Raw genomic sequence first — 25,079 nt, 5'->3', positions numbered from 1 at the left:
TACGCTGAAATAATAATTGTCTTTATTACAGATAAATATACTGTTGTGTCATGGAAACTTTTAAACATTTATTAATATAAATTACAGATTTCTTTTCGATAAGAAATAATGAATATATATATATTTCACAGATATTTTTGTCTCTTTTTGATCTACTTGCTCATTCATATAATATGTTATAGGTTTCGTTGTTTGTGGAATAGGATTTTTGTATCATCTTACTAGATGCTTATACTTAAGCCTGCTAGTTAAATGTACAGGGTGTTCGGAAAGTCACTGTGAAGTTTTGTCTGTTAATAAATATATAAGTGCACAGTGACTTTCCGAACACCCTGTATAATAAATAATTATATCTCATCCCATTCCAACTACCTATTGCCACCCTAGGCGTTATACACCATAAATAAATTTTAGTTTACCATATTCGAATGTAACCAAAAACAAAACAGATTAAAATGTATTAAATTTAAAGCAAGCAAATAGTACCTGTTTTAAGCAATATCTCAGTTTATATAATTAATCAAACTTGCACCTTTGCTGTATTCAGTGACTTGATGGGTGTAAATATAAATATAAATGTACGAAAAAATTCTTGCATAACTAATTTGAAAACGAAAAGGCATTATAATTTATTCATGATATTCAAAGCAACGATAATTAATAAAAAAATGTAAAAATATCTCACTATGCTAATAGTCTTGGTAACGGTATGTTTCATGGTAATTTTGAACTTGAGGCTATAACCATTTCGGGGATTCAAAACCCTGTCTTTTCTTCACCATTAATTAACTTCAAAAACATATTGTAAACTTCCTCTATAAAATAGGTTACACTGAATTAAAACGTAACACGATGGCTATCTGGTGCATTTTGGTGTGAATTTGCAAAACACTTCTAGGAGCTGTAAAGTATACATAATAAGTAACTTCGAATTTAGGAACACAGATGAAAAATTCAAAGCTGCTTACACATACAGAAATGTTAGGCCTATTTGTAGAATATATAAATAAACATACATATATAAGTTTTTATAAGTTTGAATGCACTCGTTGGGTAATGAGAAGTAAATTATTTGAAAAAGCCAGAGTTTTCGTAAATTAAGATTTTTTTTTTTTTACTTCAGCTCAACGCTTGGAATTAGAGGAAGAAATAAAACATCCAAATGAAATGAAAGCAAGATATTGGTTAATAAAGAAATGGAACGAGTAATGTACGTTCAGTGAGGAATTTAAAACTTTTAACCAGTATGTTAGTTGATTTAATCCAACTCATTTAGAATGTCACTTCCGGTTTATTTGATATCTTGTAAGCAACGGATTAGAGATAAACATGCATTCCCATCATCCAGAAATCATTATCAAACAAAATAAAGCAAAACAACACTATGTATTGTAAACAGATACTCTAAATCTTTTTCTAAGTACGTATGTAGGAAAGTACTACCTCATGTTAAAAAAATAAAATATTTGTGGGAAAAACCCACTGCTGAAAAATTCTTAAAGAATAAACCACGTGTTTATTTCCCTTTCCATAAAAAATATATTTATTGCAACAAAACATTGCCTCACGTTAAAAAAGAAAATACTTTGGGGAACTTACTGCTAGACAATTCTTAAAGAATAATCCACATGTGTTTATTTTCCTTTCCATAAAGAAATATATTTTTTATATGCAGAATGCCTGCAGCCAGGGCTTATTTTATTTATAAATATTATTTTTCCATAATTTAATTTATATTTAAAGCTGAAACAAAAGCTTTTTTTTTTACTCTTGACTTATTAAGCCGAAATACGGAAACGATAAAATTAATGTTAATTTGAGAAGTTGTTATTGAAATTCCTGTATGTGTATGTAACGAGAACTAAATGATAACGTTATCGTTCTTTGTAGCTCATCCTAGCCATGATTGTCTTTAATCGTTCAAATCTCAATAAGGTATATTTTTGTGACAAAAAATCATTTCTTACATTCGAAAATTCGAATATTGTAGAAATAATAGAATTATTAGTTGAATATAAAACAGAGTAAAATTGAAAGGAAACAATATACTTTTATGCATTAAGATTTAAAAAAAAAGAATTATAAAGAAATTCAGTTCAGCTTAACCAGCAAGTAAGGAGAAATTATAAAATAAATAAACTACAAAATGTAATAGCTCTATGTTTAGATTTGAGAAGTTTAACTATAAACATCATTTTACGGATAAAGAACTGGCATGCAGGTTTCATGTGGTTTCGTTCTGTTATTTTTTAAAGTGTTTCCCATCACATTTTACTAAATAATTTTAAGGATTAAGAAAGTATTTAACACGTAAAATATCAGACTTGAATCTATTGTTATGTTTTGAAATCAAAGGACTCGGTTTGAATGGCACAGAAAAGAAGTTACGCATAAGGACATGTGAAATGGAATTTAAATTGGGTATATGAAATGTTCACACAGTTTCATGAAATGAATGAGTGAGAAAATTACATTTAATAGCATCTTGACTTTCTTCATGTTTATCAATAAGGTCATTTACCCTGTAAATCGAGATGTACGAGGTAATTTCCCGATACCTCGTTACATCCTGTACTGTACTCTGTTTTATTGATTGTTGTTGTCACAGTCCTTATATATTTTTTCATTTGGTTTTGTATTTTGAGTATTGTAGGTACGTTGAATGTAATCGAACCAAATTAATCTTTCTTGAACGATTACTGTCACATTTATCTTGATACAAAATTTATTTATCCTGTGCTGTAAGCCACATTTAGACTAAAAAATAGTTAATTAATAAGAAAATAGAATTACTAAACCGCAAAATAAATACAATAAAATATCAATTTTACCAAATAATTTTCAACTAGTAAAATCAATTTAACTCCAAAGCAACATTAAGACTAGCACAGTCAAGACATATTTACAAAACTTATATTACCTAACATCTAAAGCAGTCAGAAGGTTATTGACTACATTGCTTTTCGGACTTACTTCTGTACGTGAGATGCTTGAATGCTTTCGAATTCCTTTTCCTCTACATGTCTTTTCGCTTGATAAAATTGCTTAGAGCTCAATTTTCTTTAATATCGATCGTCAATGTTCGTGCCTTTCTTTATTTTATCGCTATTTTTTATTATTGCTGTTGCAATGCGCTGCTAAATGTTTGTACTCTCAGCACTTTCCCAGTAACAAAATTCATTATTATTACTTTTTGAAAACGATAGTATTTCATGTTTTTATATCTCAAACTATAATCCAATTACTAGAGTAGATATTTTTACGAAGGGCAGTAAGCCATTGTTCTTCTCAGTAGCGTAGGCTCAAATTTACTTTTGCATAGTAACTTAGCATTGTGATTAGCATATGTTTTCAGTTGTGATTGACTTCGGATTAAATATTAAATAGGTTTATAAGTTTGACTATATAAATTCTAATAAATCCAAATTTCTCGAAAGTCAATCATAAATTAAAACTGATACGTGAGGACTAATCAGGTTTGTTCATGGCTTACAGAAAATAAGAATGTGTCTGCCTTGTCTTTTCATCAAACTAATGTTATCAACGCAACGTGCACGTCGTCACTATTCTGAAAGTGATTTTTATTCCGATTTGCGTTCGTAATGTAGTTTTCGAAGAGCACTAAAGTGTGTATTATTAGGATTAGTTTTTAAGGCGTGAAAGTGGTATTTCAAGGATATTTGATATTGAAAGAGTGATCATTAAACTTTAGTTTATTTGAGTATCATTTTTCAACTCCATCTGTTTTATAGGAGTGTTTTCTCACATTATATTTAGGTTTTTGAAGTGTTCTTTGAAGTACAATAATGAATGCATATAAAGTGTTTTACAGTACAGCTTGCATACAAATAGTGTATTTGGAGTATCATTTGTATTCTAAAAGTAGTTTGTTTCAAGACTGGCCTTTAACCTAAGTTTGTATGCTAAGTCTTATCTTTAAACCATAGGTTTTATTACAACAGTTGACTTTGTTTTTTTTATTTTAAAATGACTATCTGTTCGTGCTCTGACATGTTTTATTTGAAGTGGTATGAAATACATTTTAGACATTCTTTAATGATTAAATTGTCCTTTGTTGTGGTTTTTACTGTAATACTTTAATGTTAATTAGGAAAGAACCAGTTTAAGCTAATAGATGGGTTAATATTTTTTGGTTGGATGCTGTGGAGAGTGGTTTATTGCCGGCTTTAGTTTTGTGCGTGATGAAACTTTATTAGTTTAATATGCTGTTTTCATTAGGAAAGCTGAACTGAATTCAAAATGTTATTTGTCCTTTTTTTATTTCAGTCATATTTATTGCTTAAAGCTTTTGTAATATTATTGTTTTTGGAAGAATTCTTTCAAGCTTGTTGTACTCTAACCACAAGACGCGATGACAGAACAACTACGTTCATGTAGTCAAAACTAAGTTACATTTAAAGGATAATTTATTTATTTTCGCAGTTTTTTTTCTATAAAACTGCGCTGTAAATGTTTTAAAAATATTTCCAAATGAATAAACTCTGTCTAGTATTGTCTCTGTACTCTTAAAATTTGAACATATTTTAATCACTAACCTGTAAGTTAATGAATTTGTATTTAATTTAATTATATGTTGTTTGTTCTATTTGGTTCGATTCCGTACCCTAGGTACATGTATAACTTTATTAAACGATATATGTTCTTCTGAAGTCAAATGAAGAACATTTCTAAATATATAATCGTAATCAAGGGAATTTCGAAGTTCTGTTTTAAGTAAATATAATTACTTACAGCTAAATTCAAATGATAGCCCTTTCACGTGATGCGCTGCATGCCAGCAACTGAATACATGCAAACTACTTAACTTTGTGCATTTCAAACATATTACGCACACACGCACATAGATATATATGTCACTTGTAAATGTGTTGCAGTCAGTGGGGAGCACGTTTAATAACTCTAATGTATCCACGTGTATTTATATAGTTTTTATTCGTTTCATATAACGCTACATACCCTCGATACCAGGCGTTTCGAGAAGTAATGACTAAAATTTTACAACTGTTCTGTGGGTGTTATCTTTCGTGTATATCTACATATGTATATTTATCTATCTATATATAGATATAAAGCGCTTTAATAATAAGAAATAGAGACTTTTTAGTTATAAACATTTAACAGCTGAAATAGTAGGAAATCACCATATATTATTAGCATTTTATCTTATAACAATTGAATGTTTAATAATGTAAAAATATAACGGTTACTCATAACATTTAATATTTAATAAACATTATGACTTTTAAAGATTACAAGGTATTTGACTATTATTATATAACATTTGTTTCAAGAATAATAATTTATGTTTCAACAAATTTGGAAGAATAGTAAAGCTGAAGCTGTGAAAAACCTAATGATTATAATGATACCCATAAAAAAGTATTTTAAAAACATGGATAAAAACACATTAAGAATGTGGATATAGGCTATTTAGAAACATGGGTAACGGACACTTTAAAACCACAGATAAAACACTTTATAGATATAAATATGAACTTCTCAATGTTATAGGTAAGAGACACTTAATGTTATTTTCAGTCTAAGAAAACGGATAGTGGAATTTTAAGTTTGTTTTTGTTTTTTGAATTTCGCGCAAAGCTACTCGAGGGCTATCTGAGCATAGATGTTAACAAGTTAAGAAAATATTACAATGTGATATTACATATAAAAAACATGGAAGAGCACATAGATTACGAATGCTGGTATTTTAAGATATCGAATGACGCTTTAAAAATTGATTAGGGCGTTTTAAGAACAATATTAAGTAAATTTAAAAATATTATTACGAAAATTTTAGTAATGGCATTTCGAAATACAGTTACGAAGGATGCAGAACACGAATGGCGACATCTTTAGTACAAAAGATAATACAGTGAAGGACAGATTTAGTCACTTGACATAAAATTACGTTATACAAAGATCAGTTTGATGTGTCAGCAGTCTCTCAACTGTAACTAAGGTTATTTTACAGATACACTGTGGGCAAAACGTTTGAATGATTTCCTGTATGAGTTCATCAAATGGTATCTGATTTTTGATCAGATGGAATGTATTACGCTTAAGAATGCAGAAGAATAAGACATTCGGACTTTGATTCATGGTAGACCTTGAATGGTCACCATATCTATGAACGTCTCTACTTATGTTTCACAGTATTTTATGTTGCCGTACTTTTATGCGTATATGTGTCGAAGTCAAAACAATCGTGCTTTAAATATCGAATGAATTTTCAGTGTGTGTTGGTTTTGTTTGTTTATTTGTCATTAAGCGTAAAACTACATAACAGTTCACCTGAGAAGCGAAACCCGAAGTTATAACGTTATAAGCTCCCAGATTTACTGCGGAGCTACCAGTGGGCATGTGCATTGTACTTATAATAAGATTTGGATCAAAGCGAATAGTGAGTTGCCAAACCGGTTCCATTTCTCTTGTTAAGCCTATTACCACTGGCACAAATATAAGATAAACATTCAGAACTTGTAATATGCCCTATTAATATTTATACATTCCTAGTTCTGTATTGTCGTTACCTAAATGCTGAATTACCATAATAACTTATTGTTTTATGAGAGTCCTTGAAATTCATGTACTTTTCCGAATTCTAACTTCTAATTAGTAGTTGGAATCATTTAAACAAGTTACTGTATTCTGGTATAATAAAAGATCTGAACAACGGTAACATCACTATTTTCTTTTATTTTAATCATTGTTCTTTAGTTTTAATATATATATAATGAGTAGTTCTATTGGCGAAGCTGTAATGTCAGTCAGTACGTGGTTGAAATTCTTTAATAGCTTTTGTTCTAAATCGAATAATAATCTAACTTTTTAGTTAGGGAAAAATTATATTAAAGCTAATTAAGAACTATGCGAGAATTTTAATTGTATGATTTTGTTTGAAGATGAAAGTAACCTATAAGGGTCGTTTAGTATATATAACATTTTTGTACCCTTGGGGTTCAAGCTTACAGTTTACTTGTTAATAGACGACGCTTATGATGCTATTCAAGGAAATTTCTCTTTATATGAAGGGTTACTGTACAGAATAAGCCTTTAATTCAAAAATAACATATGATATTGTTTATCGTCAGTATCGAAAGATAGTGTAATTTTTACCCTAAGGAAGTTGTATTTGTTTTTAGAGCAAAGCTACTATGGCTATTCTGCCACCGTCCATAATTCTGAACTGCTAACCAGAGCCAGAGAGGAGCACTGTACTGTACATTATTAATTGATTAACCATCACACTTATAATGCACCCATAGCTTAAAGCGTAAAGAATCTTTCGTAGTATTGTAGAGATTCGACTCTTTTTCGCCAGATCCAAAGTCCAGGACCAACCTATGCTATTGGACGTTGTTACCACAATCAGTTATACATCCGTTACCAATTATGAAGGCATGATCTGGCTACTTCAAAGTTTTTTGTTTATTTTCTTAATCTCGAAACTCCAAATATTCTATTACTATTAATAATTTATTCATACTTTTCAAAAGACAACGTCTGATTGTTTTCAGGTCTAGAGATACAAGTATTTAACCGATTAATAGACCATTTTTTTCACTCCATATAATAAAATAGCTGTAGCGGGTAAAAATATTAGTACTGTTTGGCTAACTCCACATTAAGTCATCGAAGAAAAGAAGCACACAAGTTACCTTTTTTATAATTAAGATAACCTTTGATACACTTATTATCATCTGTGTGCTATTGACGGGGAGATACTACATCAATTGATGTAAGATGTTTTAGGCCCCTGTATCAGCTCATTGTTAAGTACATCAACGGATCGAACCATTATAATATTAGTATGACAGTAATATTATAAACTTTATATTAAACTGCTACTGCTTATAGATTTTGAATTTATATGCAAAACTGGAATAAATTATTATGTTGGGTTATTGCAACATTTGAGGTTCCAAAGTTCGCATTATTTTGTAGACATTTACGAGTCTTGCATGATTATTTCAGAAAATTTGCTGATTTAATTGTGTGTGAAAAAAAGATATTGCGTTTCTGTTATGCGATTATTAGTTGCTTACCCGCAATCGTGACAATTAAAAATCACAAACAACGAAATAATTTGGTCGCAATGTGGAAAATTAAAATTCTGCGCTATTTTTTACCACTAACTTGTAGTAATCGTGCACAGGAAATAAGCATGTTTCTAATTTTTCAAACGGAACTCAAGAACAACATAGTCATTTAATACGTTCATCTGATAACGGCTGTGGTATCATCTCTGAGTCAAACTCAGAGAACAAGTTGAGCGAAACCGTTGGGAGACACAGATCATGCGTGACAAACTGTGAAATAGATCAACTTAAAGGCTGGTTTGTTTTGGTTTAAGTTTGTGTTCTAATGCATAAGTTTCAGTTTCCAAGTTTATTAATTTTGTAATTGTTTTTAGTACTTAGTCATCTTAAGTAAGAACCATTTGTGTATATATATATATAATTATATTTATTGTAATATTTTTTGTACAGATGGTGACGTTTTAAGTAACCAACAACCTTCTATTTTGGTTCTTTCTTACGCCCGTTACTGTCGCTACCGAGCTATGATAATACGATTGAATGGCTTGCATGACCAGTGTTATAAAAACTTACTTGTTGTGGCCTTAGGAGGAATGACATTGCCTAATGAAAAAACAAAAGTTCTCTTTTGTCGAGACACGTTTGATCATGACGCTCTAGCAAACAACGACTCTAACTGCGATCATTTAGGTAAGTTAAACTTGCTTCCATTGTATCATATATTGTGTTTGTTTGCTTCATGGAATGTATTTCAGTCGGACCAGCATATTGATGATATAAAATAGAAAAACCAAACCAAAAGGACAATAACACAGCAATAGCGAATCCTTACGAAGTTTATGTATCTTGAAACGTCAGTTAGAGACCTAATATATATCTTGAACATATTCAGTATTATATATTTGTTTTAATGATGATTCATAAGTAAAACAGCATAATCACAGTATTAAACTTACCTTTGCGTACAAAGTTACACTGTAAACTAGACAATAAATGTTTTTGTTCTGACATTAAATCGTAAGATGCTCCACACCGTAGTAAACACGTGGTCCTCACACTGTTCTTTGTGACTTCGAGAGCGACACAAAGATGAAGTCAGAATACAGAAACTGTTTGTATTAAAACAGCCCATAATTTAGCCACTGCAGTGGACTGTTCACCAACATTTATCTTCCTGTAAGGTTCAACGTTTGACCTGAAAATTACAATTTTTAAATTAAAATACGTGTGTCTTGGGTGTTCGTTTTTGTTAAGCTAAACTTGTACTCTTGACGATTGATATTTTAGTTGAAACACAGGATATTTCAAAGGAAATATATGTATATCTATGTCAGTGTTTGGTGTTTTTTTATTTAACGGCTGTAGAGAAAAAATGTTTAAAACTATAAGTTATATAAATATTCAGTATAATGATTTTTATCTATTTGCAATTTGATGTTAAGAATAAAGTATGCAACTATAATAACAGAATGTCAAAATATTTATTACAAAATGTTAATTCAGTGCTCCTGTGTTTATCAGCCATCTAAAAGTAAACATTAATTCATTTGACCTAGACTTTTGAACTCTCGATCTCAGATTGTCCAAAACATAGATGTTTCCTTTGTAAAGTCAAGTGATACTACTGCCACTTATTATAAAATTTTAAGAATGTGTGAGTGAAAGTAAGGACGAATATTTTATAATATATCAACCATCCAATATCTGCTATTATCCAGTACCGCTTAGGCCTTTTGTCCACACCTTAGGGCTCATGAGGCTAGCTTGGATATGTCGTATATAGTAGCGGTCTGGGTAATATTTATATCAATAGTTTTCATGAACAATAACTATTATGGTGTAAAATAGATTATACAGATAAATTGTAATTATTATCAAATTTATTTAACTCAAGTTAGATTTTAAGGTAAGTAAATATATCATATTATTATTTATTCTATTATTTTAACATCAGTTATTTATTATATTTGAATTAACTTTATTATCACTCAGAATAATTGGTAAACTAGGAAGCTCGTCTTTCTGTGCGTGCTGAATATGTACGCGCGTGGCTTCCACATTTTACTATTCAGAAAGTAAGTGCAAGACATGATATCTGTGTACTTGGATCTTATTTTAAGAATGATGTGAAATGAAATTAATGTAAAAAGTTTGGTAATGTAAATGTCTATCTGCAATACAAATGTTTAACTGTAAATACTTTGATTTTTAAAGCTTTTATATATGAAAACATAATTTGTTTTCGAGCTGTACAAACAAAAAATCACGACAACAGTAATAGCATTATTTAATCTAAACGGTATTACTCACAGGGGCTGTAATGTGACGTACAATCGCGTGGCATGGGAGAGAAGAACTGTCATTCGAAGTCGATATTCAGATATACATTTGTCATTAGTAATATCTTCCATTCTAAACGAAAAACAAATTTATCAGCATATAACAATCTTTGCTTCAGCCAGGAAAATATATTTTGTATATATATATATATAAGTAAGCAGAGAATGCGAAAAGTTTGTTCCTGGGGAAGAAATGCTCACCTTTCAACAATGTGCACGCGATGGACAACAGTACACATAGTCCAACAACAACTTTTAAAAGGTTTTAGGTTTATTATATTATTATTATTATTGTATTTCAGAAAAATAACTATGGTGTTAAAGTATTCTTGTATATAGATTATGGAAACATCTACATAAATTATATCTTACGCTCAATCTCAGGATTTAGTTACTGACTTAAAGAATTTACCGTCTTGCGATTTCAGCATGTCAAAATGATCAGACTCTGAAATAATTTTTTTTTCTTTTCTGTGTTTATGTAAAAAAATTAGACAAATGCTTAAGCCTTTGTATAAAATGACTTAAACGAATTTAAGTTTTTAAACTGCAGACGTTCCAAGCACAATTCGCACAAACACGAAATCACTTTTCATTTCGTCTTTGATTATTTTGGCACGCTAAAGTCGCAAAATTGTAATTTATTTCGGTTATTGGAAATTTAAAAAAAGTGATATGATTAATTAGATTACTTATCTGTTTATACATTTTGATGATTAAGTAGTGCCTCCTAAGTAGTGTATGAATTATTTTCCCATGATTTTGAAGTTACTGTTAGCTATGATTGTGTGTGTGTTTTCTTATAGCAAAGCCACATCAGGCTATCTGCTGAGTCCACCGAGGGTTATCCAGTCCCTGATTTTAACGTTGTAAATCCATAGACTTACCACTGTACTAGCGGGGGACTAGCTATGACTGGGACAAAACTACTTTCTTTTTGTGTTATGTCGTTCAGATGCTAAAAGCCACTAAACATAAAAAAAATAATTTTACAGAGTATATTAATGCCTTTATAAAAGAACTTGGTTTCTTTGGTGAAACAATTACAGAATAAATTGAGAATAATAATTTAGAATGTGGTTAAGAAGAGCAAAAGAAAACATATAATTCAAAAAACGTTTTTACATAATTTTCGACAGTTGTTTAGTTGCAAATCTTTGGAAAGAACTCTGTTTTTATGATGTTACGGTTTTGTTGCTAAATATCATATGAAGTTCTTTGTTTAAAGTACCTTATGAAGATAATGCATTCTTCTTGTTGATACAGCACCCAATCTCAAAGGCAGACCTCGGAAAAAGAAAGCCAAAATAAACAGAAGCAACTCTCCAAGCAGCGAGTCTAACGCCTCAGAGGAAACTAAAGAAGGAGATGCTAAAGTTAGTCATCTCAATGTTGTTAATTGTCTTCAACATAACATAATATTTACCCTGTGTAGTATTTAATTAACCTATACAATTTAAATACACGCATTAGACTTTATATTTGAATATTATGATCATGAAATTGTACCATAGGTATTGTAACACGATTAATGTGCCTCTTATGCAGTATAATGAATGTAACTGTTGTAAATTATAATTATAGTATAACGTATTCAGTTTTAGTGCACGTTATATAAAACCCATGTGGTTAAAGTTAGGTGTAGTTTCAATTAAATCATTATGTACTCTCCTTCATTATAATTGAATGGTTTAGAAACGTTTGAGCATATGATCACTATCGTACTTGGATATCAATAGCCACTCCTAGAATAAGATAAGTTTCCGACAAAATACTGATGTTTTCTGTTATAATGATATTTTCTTTAAAAAAAATAGAATGACATTGTTTATTATATTGCACATTTCATACATAGAAAAGTGTTATTGTCAAATTACATTTTACACTTTTATGATGTGTAGAGAACTTTTATAATATTATATTAAATGTTGTTTTTTACAATATAAAATTAAATTGTTATATAATAGATACTTGATGGTAAGTACAATACGATGTTTATGTTAATATATTTAACTGAAAGGTTATGTTAAATTGTTTTATGTATTGTATTGAAGACAAGAAATAATTGTCATTATATGTGTTCAATTACGTATGGTTTAGTCACGTAAGGCAGCAACTAAGTTGTATGGGAATACTACACTGTAGCGATTTAATATAAATGACACAAACATTAATAATATGGAACTTGATGAATATATATATATATATCCAGATTGCTCGTTATATTTGATATATTCACTATAATTAACTTGAGCTATGAATATGGGTCATATGATATTATGGCTTTAGGTAAAGCTCTATTAATTTCCTCAAACTGTGGTGCATGAATTTTTGTCTTTGGTTACGAAAAATATTTTATATTGGGGATTTATATAATTATCATTGCTGAGTTATGGAAGTGTTAAACTATGTTCAGAAAAATAATCGATAAACGCAAGGAAACGTGTCATAGCTACCATTTACCTTTTTTGGAAGTTTTGAATACTCTGTATTGGTATAGGCATGTTGTCAGAGTGATTGCTTAGCCAATAAGCTAATCTGACTTGTGAATTAAAGACATTCGTTGGATTTTATTGAATGTGTGTACGTTTGGCATGGTGGCTATTAAATGTATGTTTCTCTTACTGCAGATGAAGATTGAATGTACGAGTAATGGAACAGAAAGGAAAGCCAGTAAAAAGGAACAGGAGTTCTTACAAAAGCTTTTTAAGTTCATGCAAGAAAGAAACACACCCATAAATCGTGTCCCTCATCTCGGTTTTAAGCAAAGTAAGCTCAGAATTTCTTTTTGTTTCTATACCGTAATGATCATATTGTTATTAGTGGCTAATTTCTGTTAATGGATGGCAGTTTGATAAGGTGAAAAAAAAGTGGAAGTACATAAATTTATATTTTTTGGTTTTAGATTTCCAATTACCCAAATAAATACCGTCAATTAATTAACGAAAAATTGAATTCAATGTTCTCGAACTTTTATTATTATTTATTTAAGATAGAGCGAAAACGAAAAATTATTTAACTTGAAATACAGATAATAAATAGATTTGAAGACTCTGTTCTTGTTTACGTTCTCCTAGTGACTGTATCAGTGACAAGCCCATATTTAGAACAGATAGAAATATCAAAAATTACATTTGTAGTAGGCGAGTTAGAGATATGGGTAGGCAAGTTATTTTAATCATAGGATTTGTAATATTTAACTTAAGCATAATAATATTTTGCCAATTTAGAAATAAAGATAATTTTTTCTAATTTTGCATGATTAACTTTTAAGAATTGTTTTCGAACATTTCTTTACTTAGTTTATACTTTATGATGAAAATAAAGTGACATTATCACCAAGCACGTGATTTCAGAGTTATATCTTATTAAGCACAAAGCTACACAGAGGGCTAGCTGTGCTCTGCCTACCGCGGGTATTGAAACCCCGTCTCTGTGAATATAAGTTTGTAGACATATTTAAAGCAATAATTGTTTACCACCCATCTTTCTTTTATCGGGTTTATTCAGATATTACTTCGCATGTGTGCTCTATTATAGCAAAGCCATATCGGGCTATTTGATATGCTCACCTAGGGGAATTGAGCCCCTGAATTTAGCGTTGTAAATTCTAAGACTTACCGTTGTCCCACCGGTGGCGTTCTTATCTAAAGGCAGCTTGTGACCATCAAACACGTGTCCACAATTACATTTTTCTGTCTTAAGAGTTCGATTTACTGAAATGTTATGTTGGAAAGTTTTGTTTTATTTCCTTGAAGAAAAGTATAGCAGGAGAAGAGTCTGATCGTTTTGCTTTTTTGGAACACGAGGTCCTTTTTTAATACTATTGTGATAGAACTATGTAAAAACTTCTGCGTGTACTAAAACAGACTGAAAGCTATCGATCTATAGTTTTCCTTTTTTATTCTGTGACATAACAACCTGCCTTTAGATACAAACATGAAAGAAGAAGAATTCAAGTTTAATTACGAAATTGTTTAAAAATTAAAGTAAAAACTTATTATAAAACGATTTTAGAACGAATTCTATAACATTATGACATTGTAAACATAACGTAATAATTTTAAAACAACTTTGCTAAAATTCGGCAAGCAAATTGAATGTTTTACTAAGGAAAACAAAAACAGGAAATATTTATTAACGTAAAATCAAATCTAAAATCCATTTTCAACTCAAGTCTCATCTCTTCTGTCAGAATGTATACCGATCGTATTGTGACTTTGAAACTCTTTTTTAAAGATTCAGTTACTATGATTTATATAACGTTCTCTATTATAAATTATTTTGTATTTAAGGTCGAGTTAAGTTAAGATTTCGCGCAAACTAGTTTTCGTACAGAACTTTTCTGCTGCACAAATTTATTTATTTTTTTATTTATGACATTGTATTAGGATTCTGGTTATATAATTTATGTACATTTAATGGTAAACTTAAGTTTCTAGTTTCACTAAGTATCATATTTGGCTCTTGAGTTACATTAGTAAAAAAAATTCTATAAGTAGGATTGTTTGTTTGTTGTTGTTAAGCGCAAAGCTACACAATAGTATGTTTATTATGTGTGCACTGACATTTCCATCAAATTCTTTTTTGATTAGGCAGATGATGCCACATATTTCAATGATTGTTCTTGAACTGAAAGTTTTTATATAATATTAGGCAATTTAAGTTTTTCTATTTTTCTGGAAAAAAAAACAAACATTTTCCAAATTTACATTTATATGATAAAATAGAAATGAACTTCTGTTAGTTTCATAAATTACTGTTTTTAAAGTTCTGTGTTTTTTTTTTAATTCAGTTATAGGCATTTTAATGTGATATATGAACAAAGGTAATTTATAATGGATGTAAGTTTTCCGATTATACTACTAATACATCATACATTTTTTGCAGTAAGCTGGTTTTTACTTAGAACTATTAAGCATACTAAAGAACAGTGTGATGTTTGATTAGACCTCAGTATAACACAGTTTAGCAGAAATCTTTGCGTGAATTCTTTAGCGTTCCCTTATACAAAGCTATTAGTAAATTAATAAAAAATATTCGTAATTCACTAAAGAATTCATACTTATTGAGAGAATTGGTTGGAGTTTGTTATCATTTATTTATTTATTTTTAAGATAATTCAAGTATTTTGTGGAAACGAATCAATGATAAGGGTGAAACTTAATGATTTGTTTGTTTGAAAATTTTTAGTGCATTAAAAGTTTTCAAAACGTCTATTTTCATACATTGGTATATATAATTTCAACTGTTATAAATTTTGTATTCAAAGTCGAGTTGGCTTTTCTTGTGAAATAGTTTCCATGTGCAGCTTTCATACTCAACAAATTATGTCATATATATATATATATATACATACACACACAAATAATATGTACGTGTAACATCCAGTCGTGAGAACAAGTACTTTGAATTTTAAAAAAATTACATCAAACTTGCAACATTTGATCGACAGTCTATGCCATCAAGACTTTCTTTTTTAACATTCGGGATAAATAACTGAATGGCTTCATAATCAGCTGGGACAGACACTGTATTAAATCTGTGTTTGTTTTTACATTATTCCATTTTGTCATTTTTCAAATTAAGTGTGATTTCATAAATTTGTCAACATATATATAAGCTCCACTATAGTTTCATTATTTACTTACACTATTATAGATGAAGAATCTATTTGCATGTCCATGTTTTTACCGTCTTGATTAAGTGATGCTGATGATCTACTGAATTTTAAAGAGGGCTTAACTTTCTATTTTATTTTCTCATTTTATGTTTTTTATGAGGTTTGGTAATTTAAATAGAATGAAGTATTGGACGCTTAAGCTATGAATGCCACATTTATGAAACCAAAAAAAAAAAGTGTCCTTATTTATGTGAATGATATGGGTTGGTTTTTGTTAAACCTTTTTCTCAAGATATGCTTGCTGCCTTAAGAGAAATTATTTTAATAATGCATTGAAATTTATTATATAATTTCCTGGAGAGTCCATAATTCAGAATAATCTGAAATTTTCATTCCTAGAGAGAGATCTCTAGAAGCTTAGAAAAATTCGTAATAAAGAGTGTATAAAAATGATGATAACCTTAACAGTGCGATAATGGTTTATGTGCTGCATTCGGATATTTCATCCAACCAATTCATGAGAAACGCTTTAAAGAAAAAAGCTTTGTTTAAGATTTACGTATTGGTTTCAATGAAACAGTTGTACTTTAATTAAAGTATAGTTTACATTACGTAGGATAATTTTGCTTACAACAATGCCAAATGTATGGTTTTATGACAGAACTAACGTTAATCTGTATGTTTAGAAAGCCCGGCATAGCCAGGAAGGTTAAGGCGTTCGATGCGAAATCTGAGGGTCGCTGGTTCGAATCCCGGGTGTAACAAATGTGCTCGCCCATTTTACCCCCCAGTGGCTCAGCGGTATGTCTCCGGACTTACAACGCTAAAACCTGGGTTTCGATACCTGTGGTGGGCAGAGAACAGATAGCCCATTGAGTAGCTTTGTGCTTAATTCAAAACAACAACAACAACTATATCTTTATATAAATATATATCATTTTAGTAACTGGTAATATTATCGGAGCTTTAAAAATTGATACTATATCACTTATAATTAGTATAATATTTTTGGGTAATAAATAATTTCTTGAGATGAATGTTCCCAATAATATATTATTTCACATACGCCCTTCGTTGCACAGCGGTGAATTTACGGACTTATAACCCTAAAATTCGGAAGGTCATTGCTAGACACAGCAGACAGCCCAATTTGTTTCTTAGAACTGTGTTTATCAAGGGGAATCGAACCCCGCGTTTTAGCACTGTAAGTTCATAAACTTAACGCTGAGTCACCAGAGGACACACAACTTTAAATAGACTCTAGAATAAGATAATCAGTTATATTTCTTAGTTAATGTTTATAGACCATTTTTTTATATTTATCAGTATATATTATTTAAATACAATTTGCGTTTTGTACTAAAAAAATGCAATCCCCAAGCATTCCACCTACTAACGTAGTTTCTTGTTGTTTCTTTCTTGAGATTTCCATATATATAAATAAGGTCGTGACGCTCTACTTACAGTCTCAAAATATTGTATAACTTTGTACGTTTATTGTTCAACTAGCATAACGCAAAACTGTTTATGGAAAGACCAGTGAGAAAAAATAAGTATCCAGTTGATGTCTTCAATCTATTTGTTCATACGAACAATAGTGTTATTGACAGACACGAGAGAACTTCGTATCTGCGTCTCAGAACATGTAGTCAAGTGTGACGTTAGTGGTGAACACACAGAATACCGAACATGATTATTATTAAAATATAGCTTTATATATTTTTTAACTATATGGTCTGTTTTAACGCAAGCAGTACAATGGGCTATCCGCGAGTACCGAACCCCGAAGTGTAGCGTTTTTAGCCCAGAAACTAGCCGCTGGAATAATGGAAAACAAACTATACGATATTTTTAATTCGAGGTAATTGTTTCAGATTTATCTAACGCCATATATTCTCACAACCCATAAATCTTTCAATAATGAAATACTTTAGTTTTAGTTGTCGAATATTAGAGCGATTTATATTATTGATTTTGAATTTAAACTATTGTGAGTTTGATTATTCAGTTTATTAGATATACATTATTTAATAAGAAAAACATGAATCGTAGAAGTACATTTTAAATAATTGTATTTTATTCACATTAACATTTCTTCTTCTTTGCATTGCAGTAGACTTGTACTGGTTCTTTACTTGCGTTCAAAAGATTGGGGGTTATGAAAAGGTAAGTATTGAAACACCTATATATACAAATATGATGTCAAAATCAAATATGAGTTGTTTTTTCCTAATGCTTAATTATACGACTTAACAGAGTTAAAAATATTTTCATTTTAAATGATGCAAGTTCATTTTCATTCTTGTGAAGTGAGACATGGATGAAAACTATTTGTATTCTTTACACAATGGGGTGTTAACTATCTCTGGTTCATTAAGCATTATCTCCATTGTAACATGGTGTTGGTACATGTTTTCAAGTTTCTCTTTGATTTCTGCTGTTGACATGAAGTACGTGTTCATATGGTAAACTTCATGGAATTCATCTTCGATTACTATCTAGAAAGTTGTAATTTTCTGTAAATAAACAAAACTATACTATCGATAGAAACATTTTGTATCTTTCATATTCAGCAATATTCTTTATTAATTTACATTTTCATTTATTTAGTACTGTATTTCAGTTATTAACTGTGGAATATTTTTTCAGCAGTATTAAGACATATTTTCAGGCAAACGTAAATATAACTTACAACAGAAGTTAATTAAGATATTAACGTAATGTTGGCGAAACGTTATAGTTTAGCAAACAAATCTGTTTAGTTTTATTACCATGGAAACAATTTAACTTTCATCTATGTTTATAAAACTGTGTGTGAGTTAAGTAGGTTTTCAATTTCGTATTATTAAATTATTACTTGCACTTGATAACAAATAAAGGAAAAGTTCTAGAAGCTTAAAAAACTCTTATTTAATTTGCCCACTCACGAATTGCGTAAAATCTCGTAGGTTGTATCTGAGTACTGCTAATTGGGAGTTATTTATCGTGTAAAGATCTCATTAACTAAAAACTTGCCATGTTTTCTCAAGAGCATGGACTTAGATTGAATTATGAATAATAATAGAAAGTATATAATCTCCCTAAGTGATGTTGTTTGGATATGCGTAAAATACGTTTGGATAAGGACAAATTCAATGTGCAGGAATATTCCACGGAGAGCAAAAATCAATATCTCTGAACGTACTACAAACGTTATTTGACAGGTGCTCAGAAAAAGGATTTAAAGACCATTGTTTAGTTTCATCTTTGTTATCTCTTGAGGGCTTTGTACATCTTTGTCAATTTCATTAGTAATGAAAAACTTTTAAAATCAAATTACGCAGTAGTGTTTAGGGTATTTACGAATAGTGCATAAACTGTTCGTTTGAATGAGAAAAAAAGGAACTTGAAAAGAACTTATCGATGTATATTGTTAAATTAGCAGAATATAACAAAGAGGAAATATTTACTATTACAAAGTAAAGTTTACTTAAAGATTATCTTTTTATTATTCTCGTCATGTATTTTCAGAAACTTTTAAAAGTATTATGAATCATTTATTAATTTTTAACCTTCCATCAGAAACAGGAGATAATATATTGCATTACATTTCTTTACCGGAAACAGGAGATAAGATTGCATTAAATTAATTTTCTGGAAACAAAATATAACACACTCACTTATTAAAGTTTTAATATTAATAAAATATTCACAAACACCTTTATGTTTAGGATATTTAGTTATTTGTTTCCAGGTTGCCAGTCACTTTTACTAACTTTGATGTCATAACACAATTGTTGTTTCTCACGAAAATTATATGATACATCTCTATGGAAGATGCAGATAGGGTTTTAAGAGTTCGTCGAACTCCCTTAGAAAATTGATTGCTTATATGATTTTTATACAATTATGAGCTAACATATATGCGTGCGTGTGTGTTCATGTCATGCGTGATATGCACTTTAAAATGCCTATGTAAAATAGGCTAGTCAATTTCAGTCGTATACTTCAAGTATTCTGAATTATAGAAAAGTACGCTGTAACTGGCTGGCTCAACAATAAAAAATTGACTATTCTAAATATAGTGTATTTGATTTTGCGAGAAATATGAGGCGGCGCTGTTGAGTAAGATGTATACAGGTTTTGCGCTGTGTGTTTAGAGTTTGAATTAAGGAGACGCTTTGTAGTTCATAAATAATGAACAATTTCAGAAGCTAAATTAATCAATAAATTGCGCCCTCTCACGTTCCTGCCGTTTTCTATGGATTCTTAATGCGTAGGGTGTTAGGGGTGTCCCCTCCCACATCCACCCCTTCTGTGCTTACGACACTCAGCCTCCCCAAATACAAGTATGCTAAAAACAACTTCGTCAAAACCTCTTGTATCTGCCACTGCATCTTCCCAAGTGCTAAAACAGACACAAAAATGTTGAAATTGTATTTATAACAATGACGGATTTTTCTCTTTTTTTGTCTTAAAGAACTACCTGAGTTGTTTTTAATGGAAAATGAATGTCAAAATATATAAATTTAATAATTTTGTGATAGTATGCCTCTAAAAATTAATTTCTATGAATATACTGATTATATTGCTATTGAAGAAGAAGATACGAAGTCACTCGCTCATTATTATTTTGTTAAACACAAAGCTCCACGAAGGGCTATCTGTGCTGTGTGAAACGCAGAAATCGAATCTCAACTTTTAGCCTTCAAGCTTACCGCTGAGCCATCGGAGCTGGAGTAACTTGTATTTATCCAAAGATAATTTATTTGCATGACTCTATCTAGTCCTTACAGTAAAGAGTAATTTATCACAATTCAATAACAATTCCACAACACAATAGTTCCTCAGATAATTATTGGAAACTCTATATGAATAAAAACTGTAAGCATTTACTCTATTCTACAAAACCTTTTTTCCTTTTAGAGAGGGAAGCAGTTTTATTTTAAATTATAAGTATTATTTAGTATTATCCGTTATCGCTTGTTTTTTTTTTTCGTCCTTGTCCCGTTTTCTAAATTTGTATTGTAACACGCACGCACACAATTATATAGAGAGATTACAAAAGCTTCTCAAAAATACAATCTACATCAATAATTATAAAAGTTGTCAAACTGGTGCTGATATATTGTATATTTAGGAACTGCTTTTGTTGCTTTTTTAATGTGACACTCGGAATGTATTTAAACTGACGGTGTTTGTGTTCTTGACCAGAAAAGTTATGGTTGGGTTACGATGCTGTAATACTTTCAGTAATGTTGGCAATCTTTAGAAAATATTTCTTTACGTTGATCGTTCGGAAGAGGTGAAACTGCTTGTTCAAAATAAACGAAAAACATCTAAAGTGTGTGTATGTATTGAATTATCATGTTCAATACTACAAAACTTAGAAAACTAATTATTTTCAGTTTTTATTCTGACCTATTTTTAATAATTTGTACGTTTATATTTACAAAACATTATATGAAGGGCATGTAATGTACCAGTAAAATACAAAATCGGACACGGATTGTGTTTTTGTAGTACATACTTAAAGTAATTCATAGATGAAATTAAAATAGTTGGTTCAAAAGGTTTGCTGTCGCTTTGAAGAGGGAATTCTAGCTTGTTCTAGGTTACTTTATCCGTTTTGTAATGGCATTTCATTAGGAATACATCAGTATGATTTTTAATACAGATGTCTGCCTTCAGGGCAAAATATTTCATTTACTTTTTAATAGATATCTTTACTCTAGCAGGAAAGATAAATTAATATTCAGAGTAATAAAAGATGGAGAATGCATGAATGTTCACTACTTTTCCTCACATATTTCCGAATTGTAAGAAACTTAAGCGAAATAAAGTATATGCTGTTACCAAAACACAAAACTATGCTTAAAATTTATTTACTGATATATAATATTATAGTTATTGTTTTAACCGTTTCTAGATAACTTCTAAAAGGTTGTGGAAGAATATATATGATGAACTTGGAGGAAATCCTGAAAGTACTAGTGCTGCCACCTGTACACGTAGACATTACGAAAAGTACGTAAGCAGTAAAAACATTTTAAAACTCTATACAAATGAATGTGTAAGCCTTTCCTAGACAATGGGTACCTTAACACATGTATTACAAGAAATTCAATCTCAGAGTTAATGAAATAACAAAAAAACAAGCTTTCTTTCTCTTTTTATATAAACAGGCTCCGATATCTCCCAACTTAAGTAAGGCCCTAAAGGTTAACTTAGTTATTTCAAATAAGGCATTTTTTTTAAACATTGAAAATGATATGCTATCCGACCCTTACTCTCGCAAATCTGTTTAGCCTAGTCTAATAAAATAATCGGTAGTTTATCTTTTTGTTTACATGAGCGATAATGTTTTGCGAGAACAGAAACAACAAACAGTAATTACAAAACAATTTGTATTTTGCTTATTCTGTCTTTGTTACTTAAAGAAAAAGGTTAATGTTTTAAATAACATTTGACGACTGAAAATCTTCATACTATAATACTTAATGTATGAATTTATTATTTTAAGTTACACAAACTTTTAGAGTCAAAAAACATTATGGTATACTGGAGTATTTGTAACAAATAGTTTTTAGGTGTAAATATGATTTGTTTTTGTAGTCTATTTTCCTGTTAATAATAAATTTATAGAAATTAGCAGGATATCGTACAGGAGAAATTCAAAGCAACCTTTTAATGCAGAAAGTTCTGATTTATCACCAGTACATGTATAAATGAGGTAAATATTTATATGGACAGGTTCCTTTTGACCTCTTGTGTTGTTATAATTTCCACAAATATTTTGTTTTTTAAGCATTATATTTCTAATGCCCATTAAAAAGCTTCAATATGAAGTTATTTCCAAAATAACTATTTAGTTCTATAGCTTCATTTTTAAATTGCAGACTTCTACTACCATTTGAGATATATATGAAAGGAATTAAAGACCCATTATTCTCAAATACTCTTTCTAAAAATGAGAAAATTCAGTCAGCAGAAAAGAACCTCATAATAAACACCAGGAACAAAAATAATGCAAGAGAAGAACTAGAAACATCCAACTCTACTGTTTTTGACAATGACAGCTGCACGTCCGAAGCATCAACTTATAATGAATCTGTCACCCAGGAAGAAAGACCAAAAAATCAGGTTGTTTATATTAAAAAAGATGATTCATTTTATAATAACTCATGGCTTAGCGATCTTGAAAAACAAGAGCAAGAATGGGAGTCACGAAGGAGAAAAGAACCCAAACAAAAGGTAAGAGAAGGACTGGTATTGGTAGCATTCTCTGAGCTCACAGTTAGCTAAAATACACCTGGAATTTGGTACTTCTACTAGTGAAGAAAGAGAAAAATTAACTAATGTACTTATTGACATTTTATGAAAGATTATCAGACCAGTAAAAAAAGATGTCAAGAGTTGAATTAATACAGTAACTTAATAAGCTCTTCCCAATATCATAAGCATGGCAACTTTTGAATTTTTCATCTTTAAAGGTGTGGTTCAAGTGAATAACTATTTAATTAAAATTCTAAAGCAGCAGTTTTGGATCTACAGGCCTCCATTTGTGGTCTATGAAAAGGTTACATGATTATGGAAAGAAAGAGGCAACATAGTGTATAGGTCCAATTGTCCTATGTCAAATTTTTTAAAAATCAAGGTAGTCTGTGAACAAAAATGTTTCTTTTCTATATACAACATTAGTTCACTAGGTAGTGATTTTACTAAGTAACTGCTTGTTTTCCATTAATGTAAAACATATAAGATCATGTTAAGGTTTGTAAACCAACCAACTTCTTAAAATATGTTATTAGGGTTGAAAAGAATAAGAGAATTCTGTATGCATACACACACATAAATATATATTCATTTCCATTTTATTGTGTACAGTTAGATTAATAACGCTATGTAACACAAATTTTGTTCCTCGATAGTATGTGTTATTAATTGCTTATGCTGTAAAAGTACAGAATTTGGCTATTATTCCTTTCAAACTATACTTTTGTGACCTGGATAATAAAATTTAGAAATTAGCCTATTTTCAATGTAAAAACAGGCAAATTTTCACATTTTCATTTACATAAGATGTGAATAAAACAACATATGAATAAAGATTTACATGTACTTATACTAAAGTTAAATAAAAATGTTTAGAAGTGAGTAGTTTTTCGATATTTGCAACTGTGACGTAAATCACTTTCACGTATCAGCCCCCAAATATAGTCTCCCATCATGTTTTCGTTATATGCTCCTTGGTAGCAGCGTTCAAAATCCAGTATGTCTTGGTGGAAGTGCTCACTTTACTCCTCTAAGTATACTCCCATGATCTTGAATTTATCAAAATGAGCATCAAGGATATGGACTTTCAGGGACATCCTGCAGCCTATTTTGCCAGAGCCTCAACCAATTCCACATGATTTTCAGCCTTGTAATTGCTCAAGAAGCCCTGAACCACTGCAACAAAGCTGCCTCAAGCTTTTTTGTTCCTTCCCACTGAGCTTCTTGGGGAATTCTGTGCACTTCAGAATCTTCTTTATTTGTGGTCCAACAAAGACACCAGCTTTGACCTTTGCCTCAGACAGCTTAGGGAAGAAGTCTCAAAGGTACTTGAAGGCTGCAGACTCTTTATCAAGAGCTGTGACAGATTGTTTCATAAGACCCAATTTTATGTGCAGTGGTGGGAACAACACCTTCTGGAGGTTCACTAGTGGCTCACACTTGACATTGTGCCTTCCCACAGAGAATACAGTCTGTTGTCGCCAGTGCTTCCTGTTGTAGTGCACTGGGGTGTCCCTGCTGTCCCAAAGGGAAAGATAACAAGGAAACTTGGTAAAGCCTCCTTGGAGACCCATCAGGAATGCCACCATTTTGAAGTCTTCGATTAATCTCCCAGCTATACTCATCATACTTCAAGGCTTCTAGCAAGGTCTTGACATTGATGTTTTCTCCTTGAGGTGCACCGAATGAGCCAGGGAAAGAGACAGATACTTATTTCTGTTATGAAGCAACACAGCTTTGATGCTTCTGGATGAGCTATCAATGAAGAGGCACCACTTGTTCAGGTTACAGGCAATTCCAATT

At 30.5% G+C, this 25,079-nt stretch overlaps 1 protein-coding gene across 6 annotated transcripts in view; it reads left to right on the top strand.

Annotated features, from left to right (window-relative positions):
• Window positions 1-25,079, top strand: part of LOC143229303 (uncharacterized) — a 74,884-nt gene that overhangs the window by 45,603 nt on the left and 4,202 nt on the right. For 4 of the 6 annotated variants that reach the window (XM_076461440.1, XM_076461439.1, XM_076461438.1 and 1 more), the window contains 6 exons: window positions 8,511-8,750; window positions 11,666-11,775; window positions 13,030-13,168; window positions 18,136-18,188; window positions 21,931-22,028; window positions 22,901-23,255. In XM_076461440.1, coding sequence (XP_076317555.1) covers window positions 8,511-8,750; window positions 11,666-11,775; window positions 13,030-13,168; window positions 18,136-18,188; window positions 21,931-22,028; window positions 22,901-23,255 — 995 coding nt within the window. Of the gene's footprint in view, window positions 1-6,236; window positions 6,422-8,280; window positions 8,358-8,510; window positions 8,751-11,665; window positions 11,776-13,029; window positions 13,169-18,135; window positions 18,189-21,930; window positions 22,029-22,900; window positions 23,256-25,079 lie in introns of those variants that run through there. The other 2 variants (XM_076461443.1, XM_076461442.1) reach the window with 2 other exon arrangements.

The sequence above is a fragment of the Tachypleus tridentatus genome, chromosome 10 (genome assembly GCF_004210375.1).
Source record: "Tachypleus tridentatus isolate NWPU-2018 chromosome 10, ASM421037v1, whole genome shotgun sequence".
Taxonomy (NCBI): domain Eukaryota; kingdom Metazoa; phylum Arthropoda; class Merostomata; order Xiphosura; family Limulidae; genus Tachypleus; species Tachypleus tridentatus.
The sequence above is the reverse complement of the archived record's forward strand: the minus strand, read 5'-3'. Positions and strand labels throughout refer to the sequence as shown.